Genomic DNA, 12,193 nt, shown 5'->3' with positions numbered 1-12,193 from the left:
ATCTGATTATTTATACTGTTTAATACACTGTCTAGAAAAGAAATTGATGAGGTAATCCCTGTAGATAGCACTGGGGAAAAGATGAGGATATCAGGACACTCCAGTATCTATCTCCTGAAAACAATTTAAAAAATAAGACACCACCCATTTAGTTCAATAAAAATTAGATTATAGCAGGTCTTGAATATCTCAGAATGACTTTATGCAAAACCATCCTTAAGAAGGAAGAATCAGGGGCCCCTGGGTAGGCTCAGTTGGTTGAGTGTCTGCCTTTGGCTCAGGTCACGATCCCAAAATCCTGGGATTGAGCCCCACATCTGGCTCCCTGCTCAGTGGGGAGTCTGCTTCTCCCTCTGCCCCTACTCTCACACATGCTCTCTCTCTCTCAAAAAATAAAATCTTAAAAAAAAGAAGGAAGAATCATTGGGGCACCTGGCCGGTTTAGTTGGGGGAGCATACAACTCTTGATCTTGGGGTTATGAGTTTAAGTCCCATGTTGGGTATAGAGATTACTTAAAAATAAAATCTTAAAAAAAAAAAAAAGAATGAATCACTGGATTTTTTTGAAAGGGGTGCTAGATGAGATAACAAAGGGAAGTAACTACTGTTTTTGAAAACTGTTAAGAAATTCTAACCTTAAAATGTTGGCCTAAGATTATAAAAACTCTTTTATTTCTATCTACTGTAGATAAGTAATATAACTTTTCAGAAACTCCAAAGGCTGGGGAAACAGAAGATTCTGGGCTGTGAAATGATATGCTAATTTTTATTAGCCAGAGCTTTATTTGGACATCATGTGTTCATTATATTCACTAGATACTTATCAAGCACCTGTTAGATGTCAATCAAGAAGCCAGGTGCTACAGAGACAATAGTGAACAAAACTAGGCATGGCCTTGGCCAAAAAGAAGCTAACAGGTTAGTGAAAGTAGTTAGCAGAAAGATAATAATCATATACCCTCAAATATAAATGTAAAACACAACTGTCAATGCATGCAGTACATGTTGTTATGAACAAACGTCCCTATTTTCTAGGGAAAAGAGGATATCTGATTTAGTCAGGGAAGGCATTTTGTTTTGTTTTGTTTTTTTAAAGATTTATTTATTTATTTGACAGACAGAGATCACAAGCAGGCAGAGAGTCAGGCAGAGAGAGAGGAGGAAGCAGGCTCCCCGCCGAGCAAAGAGCCCAATGCGTGACTCAATCCCAGGACCCTGAGATTATGACCTGAGCAGAAGGTAGAGGCTCTAACCCACTGAGCCACCCAGGCATCCCGGGAAGGCATTCTGTTAATGTAATAGTTGAAATCTAAAGAATATTATCTAGGGTCGCCTGGGTGGCTCAGTTGGTTAAGTGTCCAACTCTTAATCTCAGATCAGGGCTTGAACTCATGACCCTTGATTTCAGAGTTGTGAGTTCAAGCCCTGCATTGGGCTCCGTACTGGGAATGGAACCTACTTAGAATGAATGAATGAATGACATTATTTAGGTCAATGGTTCTCAGTGAGGTCGGTGGTGGTAGTGAAGGTATATGTGCATTAGGACATTTGGTAATGTCTGCAGACATTTCTGATTATCATGGCTGGGAGATACTACTAATACCTGGTGAGTAAGAGGACAGGTTGCAGTTAAATATCTTACAATGTACAGGACAGTCCCCATAACAAAGAATTAGTTGGCTTAAAATGTCAAAAGTACAAAGGTTAAGAAACCCTGAACTGGAGTGCTTGAGTGGTTCAGTTGGTTAAGCATCCGCCTTTGGCTCAGGTCATAATCTCAGGGTCCTGGGATTGAGCTGGCATTGGGCTCCCTGCTCAGCAGGGAGTCTGCTTCTTCTTCTCCCTCACCCCTTCCCCTGCTCGTGCTCTCTCTCAAATAAATAAAATCTTAAAAAAAAAAAAAAAAGAAAGAAAGAAAGAAAGAAAGAAAGAAAGAAAGAAAGAAAGAAAGAAGGAAGGAAAAGAAACCCTGAACTAGGGGCGCCTGGGTGGCTCAGTGGGTTAAAGCCTCTGCCTTCGGCTCAGGTCATGATCCCAGGGTCCTGGGATCGAGCCCCACATCGGGCTCTCTGCTCCGCGGGGAGCCTGCTTCCTCCTCTCTCTCTCTCTGTCTGCCTCTCTGCCTGCTTGTGATCTCTGTCTGTCAAATAAATAAATAAAATCTTTAAAAAAAAAAAAAAAAAAAAGAAACCCTGAACTAAGCAAAGGAAAAACCACAAGCAAGTAAAGACCACTGATGGGAGACTCAAGAAAGGGAAATTATAGGGGATACATCATGCAAGGCTCTCTAGACCATGTTCAGGAGTTTTAGCTTTATCTAAGAAGGAAAAAACAATTTAAGGGTTTCAAGAAGATGAGGAGCTCGGGGGTAAGGACAGTGGTCATGACATGCTCACATTAATACTTTTTTTTTTTTTTAAAGATTTTATTTATTTATTTGTCAGAGAGAGGGAGAGAGAGCAAGCACAGGCAGACAGAATGGCAGGCAGAGGCAGAGGGAGAAGCAGGCTCCCTGATGAGCAAGGAGCCCGATGCGGGACTCGATCCCAGGACGCCGGGATCATGACCTGAGCCGAAGGCAGCTGCTTAACCAACTGAGCCACCCAGGCGTCCCAAGAGAATTTATTTTATTTTTTTTAAGATTTTATTTATTTATTTGACAGACAGAGATCACAAGTAGGCAGAGAGGCAGGCAGAGAGAGGAGGAAGCAGGCTCCCCGTGGAGCAGAGAGCCCGATGCGGGGCTCGATCCCAGGACTCTGGGATCATGACCTGAGCCGAAGGCAGAGGCTTTAACCCACTGAGCCACCCAGGTGCCCCGAGAATTTATTTCTTTGGTGGATCAACAGTCTCAAACTCCAAAGCTTTTAAATTTTTCTTTATTTTTTTATTTTTTTAAGATTTTATTTATTTATTTGACAAGCAGAGATCACAAGCAGGCAGAGAGGGAGAGAGGAGGAAGCAGGCTTGCCACCAAGCAGAGAGCCCGATCCCAGGACCCTGAGATCATGACTTGAGCCAAAGGCAGAGGCTTTAATCCACTGAGCCACCCAGGCGCCCCCCGCAAAGCTTTTTTTAAATCAAGAATTATATGACTTTAAAATTAAAATTTAATTAAAAATCTAAAATTAAATAAGGATTATCTGAACTTCACCTTTCTCAACTATAGGGTAAGAAAGTCTTCAATTTAACTAATAACAGGGCAAAAGATTTTTCCTTCTCAAAAAATAAAAAGGTATTAGAAAAATTCTGTCCCAATAAAATCTTTTATACTTTTTTTCTATTTGAACAGTGATGACATTAATATTAATCCCAAAGAATTACTCACCCAATGAAAGCCACCATCTGCTCCACTATGTGTTTGCTGAATGTTATTATAACGAAGATTTTCTGTAGAGAAAATACCAGTTAAAATAAGTATTTCTGTTATCAGAAAAAAAAAACCCTCAATATAAATTCATAATTCTGGTAAGAGTTTAAAGAGGCGAGCTGCTGCCCCAATTACAATTTTTTAAAGTTCTTTAAAAAAAAAAAATACTAAAAACACCACTTGCCTAACAAATGCTACCTACTTTGTATTTTAAAGATGTTTTTCCTTAAGCACAGCTCTAGTCTTACAGGATACATGACCATGTCTGAGGGAAAAATGTGAGTCATGAAACCCAAGGCTGAGTGAACATTCCACTTGTATGTGTATTTTAGAATGGAGCACACAAACTGAAGTCATGGGTTCCCATATAGCCCCCACTACTGAAATTAAAGCTGATCAACCTAAGGACATGGGTCTGGACTAAATCTAATCCAGAGGATCCTGAAAAGCTTGTACATCCTTTATAGAAAGTTTGCTGAAGTTAACATTAAAGTTCCATTCTTAGATCCTGGGTGATCTTGGACTTTTAGACTTACTGTACAAGCAAAAACATTAAGAGGTTATTGAGAATCTATATCAGATCTGGATCATTTTCAGTCTGGTGTTACTGAGGTAGTCTCCATTAATTAAAGATGTTGATACCTTACCTTTTAAATAAAGATGGCTTTAGTGCTAAAAGGTAGCAAATATCTTCAACTCAGTTGAAAATGTTCAAAATAATATAAGGCATTCTTACGGATTTTCAGGGAACATGAAATGGAAAGGACACTTCTTCAATGTCCTGAAGAATTTTTTTTTTTAAGATTTTACTTATTTAAGAGAGAGAGAGAGAGAGAACAGGAGTGGGCAGAGGGAGAGGGAGAAACAGACTTCCCGCCCTGAGCAGGCAGTCCTATGCAGGACCCAATCCTAAGATCCTGAGACCATGACCAGAGCCAAAGCAGATGCTCAAATGACTGAGCCACCCAGCCACCCTGTGCCCTGAAGAAATTTACAAATCTTTTTCTTTTCTTTTTTTAAAAAATATTTTATTTATCTATATGACAGAGAGAGAGAGAGCGCACACAAGCAAGGGGAGCAGCAGGCAGAGGGAGAAGGAGAAGCAGGTTCCTCACTTAGCAAGGAGCCCAATGTGGGGCTTGATCCCAGGACCTTGGGATCATGACCCGAGTCGAATGCAGAGGCTTAACCCACTGAGCCACCCAGGCGCCCCAATAAGTTTCTTAAAAAAAAATGAGGGGTGCCTGGGTGGCTCAGTGGGTTAAAGCCTCTGCCTTCAGCTCAGGTCATGATCCCAGGGTTCTGGGATTGAGCCCCACACATCGGGCTCTCTGCTCAGCAGGGAGCCTGCTTCCTCCTCTCTCTCTGCCTGCCTCTCTGCCTACTTGTGATCTCTGTCCAATAAATAAATAAAACCTTAAAAAGAAAGAGAACTATACATGACATTAGTAGTAAAAATGTATTCATTCTACGAGTTCAGAGAAAGGAAATGTCATATATAAGTACAAATAATTAGAGATTCAAGGTGATATTAAAGTTTAGCTCTAAAGGACTGATAATAACTCTCTTATCAAATATGAGTAATTCTAGATTCTCTCCAAATTTCTAATGATGCCTGCTGACATTTTTGTTATTGTTTGTCAAATAATAACTTGAGCCTATGCAACCAAAAGGGAGGGAAGAGAAATAAATGATAGACTTCTTTTTACCTACCCATCATGAATCTCAGAAAAGTAGCTAAATTAGACTAAAACATATTATTTCAGATATTAGACTAATAAGGCAATGACATTTTCTTAAGAAATGTCCTAGTGTTAACAGAGATATTGGCAGCCTCATAGCTGGATCTATGTAAGGAAGTAAGACTAAAAAGAAAAGTTTCAGTCTTTTTTGGTGTTTGTTTATGGTTTTTTTTTTTTTTTTAGTTTTATTTATTTATTTTAGAGAGAGAGCTGGGGGAGCAGTAGAAGCAGGACAAACAGATTCTGTGCGGAGTGTGGAGCCTGAACTGGGGCTCAACCCCACGACCCTGAGATTATGACTTGAGCCAAGAGTCAATTAACCCACCCAGGTGTCCCCGTTTATGTAATCTATTGATTTTAAAAAGATACTACCTATCTCATGAAAAAAGCAAGCACATGTCAAAAAGAGCTACAAGATGGATGATGATTTCATAACAGTGTTATATAAATGGTGTATAAAGATTATGAAACTAACAAGACAATTATTACAGATCATTTAGGGAGAAAAAGCATTACTATATGGGGGTCCTTCTAGTTTCCATAAAAGCCAGTTATTGGAGCTATAAATCTTTCACTAAGAATTAGAGCTAAGAGTTTTGCCTCTCAGTGATTTCACCACCATGAGTTTTCCCTACCATCATTTCCTAACATTGAAAATAAGCCAATGCCCAGATAATTGCATAATTCCATTGCCTGAAAACAAAACAAGACTTTCTTTTTATATGTAACAGCTGAAAATTCACTGTGCTGGGCAAGACATAAATGTGCCAGATATTTAAGAACTTATGTCTCATCTCATTCAGGCTAGAGGTTTGAGTGGGGATTCTACCAAATAAACAAAAACATCCATCACCAAACAGCCCACTTAACCATGTGTGCAGAGGAAAGGGTTGAGTGTGTGTTGGGGGGAGATATGGGTGCAGGGAACTAACAGTGCCAGAATGAACAAAGAAGAAACTATCTATAAAAGAAAATCCTGGGACCCCTGGGTGGCTCAGTTTGTTGGATGACTGCCTTTGGCTCAGGTCATGATCCCGGAGTGCTGGGATCGAGTCCCGCATCGGGCTCCCAGCTCCACGGGGAGTCTGCTTCTCTCTCTGACCTTCTCCTCGCTCGTGCTCTCTCTCACTGTCTCTCTCTCTCTCAAGTGAATAAATAAAATCTTAAAAAAAAAAAAGGCGCCTGGGTGGCTCAGTGGGTTAAGCTGCTGCCTTCGGCTCGGGTCATGATCTCGGGGTCCTGGGATCGAGTCCCACATCAGGCTCTCTGCTCGGCGGGGAGCCTGCTTCCCTCCCTCTCTCTCTCTCTCTCTCTACCTGCCTCTCCGTCTACTTGTGATCTCTCTCTGTCAAATAAATAAATAAAATCTTAAAAAAAAAAAAAAGAAAGTCCTTTGATGGAACAAAAAATCTTAAATTCATTTATTAAAAATTTACTGGATGAGGCAGGGTGCCTGGGTGGCTCAGTCAGTTGAGCATCTAACTCTCGGTTTTGGCTGGGATCATGATCTCAGGATTGTGGGATCAAGCACTGTGTGGGGCCCTGCACTCAGCACGAAGTCTGCTTGAGATTCTCTCTTCCCTTCTCCCTCTTCCCCTTCCCCAGCTCACACTTGCTCTCTCTTTCAAAAAAATAAAATCTTAAAAAAAAAAACAAAAAACACCCAAATTTACTGAGTGGGGCACCGTGGTTGGCTCAGCTGGTAGAGCGTGTGACTCTTGATCTCAGGGCTGTGAGTTTGAGACCCATGTTGAATGTACAGATCACTTAAATTTACTGAATGTCTACTACATGCCAGATGATATTCTAGGCACTAGAATACTCAGTGAGTCAAAGACTAAATTCTCCACCTTCATGGAGCTTATATTTCTGTGTATGTGTCTGTGGTGGAAAGATAAAGAGGCAATAAAAAATATACATGGTATCTAAGTTATAGGATTATGTAAAGTACTGAGTATAAATGTACTAAGTTTGGAAATCCCAATCTAACATTATTAGGTGGGCTAATTTGAAATTTTTAGGGGAGGTTTAGCAAATAGCAAGATATGAATAAAAATAGTATTTTGGCTGTTTACTTTAGGCTGGAAAAAAAAAGGGAAAAGAACCAGAAGATGGGTTTACTATTTTAGATGACAGAAAAATCTGTGTGTGGTTTCCTTCTGATTACTTCAGAAATAGTTAAAATATTTATATTATGCACTACGACTGCCTACCCAAAGAATGAGAAATGTTTGTCACCCTGAGCTACATCTGGATGTACATCAAGTGACATGCCTTTTAGAAACTATGTCTCCATGGTAAAATGGAACACAGAAAACATATCCCATGGTCTCAGTTTAATGAAGGAATGCGGATTCTCTGCTTTCAGAAACAGAAAGATTTTGGCTTTCTTTTTTTTTTGTTCCACACAGATACAGGGTATAGCTTTGAATTTATAGAGTTTGGTTTCAATTCCAGGGCTTTAGCCATGTATTTTATCTTCTCTAACACTCAATTCCATTACGTATGAAATATGGATAATAACTATCTCATGCGATAACCAATGCACACTGCCTGGCACAGGTCCTGATAAACAGCAGGCTTTAAACAGTTCAGTTTCCTTAATCACATAAATAATTTATAGTTTAGAAGGCAATGCAAAAGAATGGAAAGAACACTGAACGTGAAGCCAGAAGACATGGGTTCAAATTCCAGCTGTTACTTACTTTACTTATTAACCTTCTTAGCGTGACAATTATAAAACAGAGTAGTCCTTTTTCTATCCGAGGATTATAATAAAATCAACTCACAAACACTAAGTGCTTTAAAATGTGAAGTACCATATAAAAAACTTAAACATTATCATAACTTGAGGGGTGCCTGGGTGGCTCCGTGGGTTAAAGCCTCTGCCTTCAGCTCAGGTCATGATCTCAGGGTCCTGGGATCAAGACCCGCCTCGGGTGCTCTGCTCAGCAAGGAGCCTGCTTCCTCCTCTCTCTCTGCCTGCCTCTCTGCCTACTTGTGGTCTCTGTCTGTCAAATAAATAAATAAATAAAATCTTAAAAAAAAAAAAACCCTCTATCTTTAAAAAATATTATCATAACTTGAAAAAAACTGAGAATGTTTAAAAAATATACTATTTTTAATATTCTGTAATGAAAAATCTGATAAGTTGCATGACCTATCACTACAGAATACTCCTAGCATAATAAATTTTACTAAATTCATACAGAAAGTTACTACACAAAGCTGGGTACATAAAGCTTATGGATTCTCAGAGAAGTTCCTATTATAAAGGGAATTAAAATAATCTGTTATTGTTTCTTAGATATTAATACTTTCAAGGGAAAATTTTTTATTTTTAAAAAACAAAATATTAGGGGCGCCTGGGTGGCTCAGTGGGTTGAGCTGCTGCCTTCGGCTCGGGTCATGATCTTGGAATCCTGGGATCAAGCCCCGAATTGGGCTCTCTGCTCAGCAGGGAGCCTGCTTCCTCCTCTCTCTCTGCCTGCCTCTCTGCCTGCTTGTGATTTCTCTGTCAAATAAATAAATAAAATCTTAAAAAAAAAAAAATTAGCTGCCTTCTTCCCCAGAAAGAACTGAAAAGATGAAAGAAAAAAATTATCTTTTGTTATACTAAAAAATAATCTACTACTCCCATAGTATTTTATTGTTTGCAAAATCCTAATATGGTATTATAATGTTTACCAAAGTGAATAGCATTCCAACATTAAAAAACTAATTTCATTGAACAATATACTTAATATAAGTGAGAGAAAATATATTCCTTGAAGGAGTAATGCCCTTGGAATACTGAGTGATTATCATGGAGCTCACTAAACTCATCCTAAGCTCATGAGTTTAGGCTCACTAAACTCATCCCAAATGCCAATGTAACATTAGAAACTGGGCATGTAAAAGCAGCTCAAGTTTTCCTGTCTCATTCTTCCCTAAGAACTAAAGGTAGAGAGGTGTTAAGAAGAAACCTGGGACAAAGGGCTTTTAATTTTGAAGAAATCATACCAGGGCAGATATTACTCACTGCTCTTGCCTTTCATTTGGTGAATGCCTCTGTGTTGCAAACCTCACTGGTTAAGAAATTCTATTCAGGTTAATTTTGTTTTCTTCTAGTGAGATATGCCCTTTTAAAAGGAAACAATTTGTATCACAGTCCTAGAAACACCTATTCATTTCCCTTCATTCTCTCTCCTCTATTCATATATATACATACCTCTATCCTAGGGCTTTTGTTAAGACTGGCTTTGAACAATAGCAGATTCTCACTTCTCTAACCACAACCCACAGCTCTTCACCTCTTCAGAGACCCCTTTCTTCCCCATTCTCTCCCACACTAACATCTGGCTGGTTTTCTGTAAAGGACATTGATGCCTTGAGAGGAAGTTTTATTCGGGGGTATGAAAGAAAAGTAGAATTAGTGAAAGGCCATTTTCTCTCAGCTCATGGTCAGTAAAAATGTGAAATTTTTAGACTATATATGTGAAAATGACATGCATTTTCCTATACAGGAACACTATTTTTGGTTGGTAATAGTCTTGGATGAACAGTTTCACAAGGCAAAAAGTGAAATAAAGAAAGACAGGAAAGGAGGGAGGAAAAAGAAGGAAAGAAAGAAAACAAGAAGAAAAGTCTTAAAGGGTCACAATTTTCCAATAGGCACAGGAAAAATTTGTACCAAATTCACTAACTTCCAAATGACATGGTTAAATACCACAGTAAGTTACCAACCAAAAGAAGCAAAACCAAAATATTAACAATTCATACTGGAATGAGCAAAGAAATTAAGTTTTAATGCCTTTTAATGGGCTCATCATCATTAGGCAGTGAATCAAAGGGTATAATTACCTGGATATGCATTTTAATTATTGCTTTTCCAATCAGAGTTGCACCAAAGAAAGTCCAAAAAGGTACAAGAAAGTGTCCACATGTTATTCCAGCCAGATCAAATAGAGGATTTGGAATCTATTTAAGAAAAAAAGTTAAAATATATAATCCAAGGAACAGATTAATCTTACAACTTACAGGTATGGGGAATCATGCTTTAAGCCTTGCTTTCACTGCAAAGACAAGTATAGGTTCCCTCATCACTAGGCTGTTCAGAAGGTTAGGCAAGTATTCTAATGTTTCTGTAAGTTGGGTCTCATATTCATTTCAGGCTGCTGTTCAAAGCAAACCCAGCTGTCCTTTTGCTTTTATTATTTATAGCTAACATCCCATATATTTTTTTCTTTTAATCACATTAGAATTGGATAAAACCAAAGGACCTGCAGGAATTTAATACCTTTCAGCACATTGCCATTTGGTAGCTCTGTCTAAGCTGAGGTATAAATGAAGAAAAAGCTTATTTCAGTAGTTACTAGGGCTCTAAAATCTTCAGCTTGAAATAAGAATATTATCTAGAAAGTACTCACATCTTTACAGCAAACATTCTTATAAAAGTCACAAATACATTTATGTGGAAATGTGCTTTTATTCCTCAACATAAAAATTCATAATTTGTATATTGCACATACAAACCTCATCATTTGTATGACAGCCCAAGGCTGTGGGACTGTGTAATATATTTTAAAAAGAAAATCAAGTGTGGAAATATGAGCACATAGATTCAGATGTTTTGAATACTCAGTCCCAGACAAAGAAATGATTCAAAACAAATACCTTTTCCAAACATTCCCACATTTCAAGAATGCTGAAATACAATTTCATGTAAAAATGCAAAGAAACCACAAGCTGCTTTTGAGCACTTCATCCATTTTTCTCCCATAGAAGCACTCTGTCCTTGTGGCGGTTGGCAGAACCATTCAGAAGTCAATTAATTTATATAATTTCATTTTTGAAATTTCAAAGAAAAGCCTAGTTGTTTAAAAGATATTTGTCACATATGTTCTTTTAAAAATAAGTCTAAATTAGAATTCAAATATTCTTTTGTTCATAACACTTGGAATCAATAACTCAGTTTTGTTTTTCTCATCCAAATTCAAATTTTTTTTTTTAAAGATTTTATTTATTTATTTGACAGACAGAAATCACAAGTAGGCGGAGAGGCAGGGAGAGAGAGAGAGGAGGAAGCAGGCTCCCCGCTGAGCAGAGAGCCCGATGCGGGGCTTGATCCCAGGACCCTGGGATCATGACCTGAGCCGAAGGCAGAGGCTTTAACCACTGAGCCACCCAGGCACCCCCAAATTCAAATTTTTATGCAATTTCATCTGTCTTATAGTCATGTTAATAACAATACCATTTGTACAACTTTACATCAATCATTTCTTATACTTTCTCATGTGACCTTCATAACTCCATGGATTATAATTTTAATTGTTTTGCTATACTATCAGGCTCTACCTCATGTTGAAATAGAAATTAATCTAAAGTATACAAGAGGTAAAGCAGAGAAGATTAAAAATTACAATTTGCTAAACATGTTGGATACCTCAGCGTATGCTATATACCCTCAGAAGAGCATATATAATCAGTGAATTTATTGTTTTATGTGCATGTTATTAATTCTTGTTTTTCAACTCCTGGCTAAATACACAGAAAGGAAGACTGGGACTAAATGAACTAAGTAGCTTTGAAATTTTTCCTCAACTAGGAGTTTTATTTATCTTAGTTCGAATGTTAACAAAATAATTAGTAAACTTAAATGAAGTATATATGCTTTCAACACTTTAAGTATCAAAAATTTTCTAGAAAAAAGTTCCTAGAAGGCCAGACTGATCTATAAATTTGACTATTCCTAGTCAAATATAAAGAAGACTGACTAGTATAGAAAGTGGATTTTCAGAAGGGAGGACACATGGATAGACGAGTACCAAAGAATACATACTATTTTGTTTTAATAAACTGAAGGTACTCTGTGTTTTCCCCACAAATAATGAAAGCTAATTTTTCTTGAATGCTTTGACTTGTTCAGTACTTTTCTAAGATTTCTACATTGTCAACTTATTACATTGTCAATTATTTAATCTCAAAATAATGCTATATGGTACCATTACACTCACTTTACAGAAAAGTGAGACAGACAGGTTTGACAATTTATTCAGGATAGCAAGATTTCAGCAGCAGAGCAGGATTTCAACTCAGGCAA

At 38.0% G+C, this 12,193-nt stretch overlaps 1 protein-coding gene across 8 annotated transcripts in view; it reads right to left on the bottom strand.

Moving 5' to 3' along the window:
• Nucleotides 1–12,193, bottom strand: part of VMP1 (vacuole membrane protein 1) — a 138,500-nt gene that overhangs the window by 17,332 nt on the left and 108,975 nt on the right. For 6 of the 8 annotated variants that reach the window (XM_047706540.1, XM_047706539.1, XM_047706542.1 and 3 more), the window contains 2 exons: nt 9,955–10,071; nt 3,329–3,390 (listed from right to left, as the gene is read on the bottom strand). In XM_047706540.1, the coding sequence (XP_047562496.1) occupies nt 3,329–3,390; nt 9,955–10,071 (179 nt within the window). The remainder of the gene's footprint in view (nt 1–3,328; nt 3,391–9,954; nt 10,072–12,193) is intronic. The other 2 variants (XM_047706544.1, XM_047706537.1) reach the window with 1 other exon arrangement.

The sequence above is a fragment of the Lutra lutra genome, chromosome 16, assembly GCF_902655055.1.
Source record: "Lutra lutra chromosome 16, mLutLut1.2, whole genome shotgun sequence".
NCBI classification, from domain to species: Eukaryota; Metazoa; Chordata; class Mammalia; order Carnivora; family Mustelidae; genus Lutra; species Lutra lutra.
Note: the sequence above shows the minus strand (reverse complement) of the source record. Positions and strands in the feature narration are given on the sequence as shown.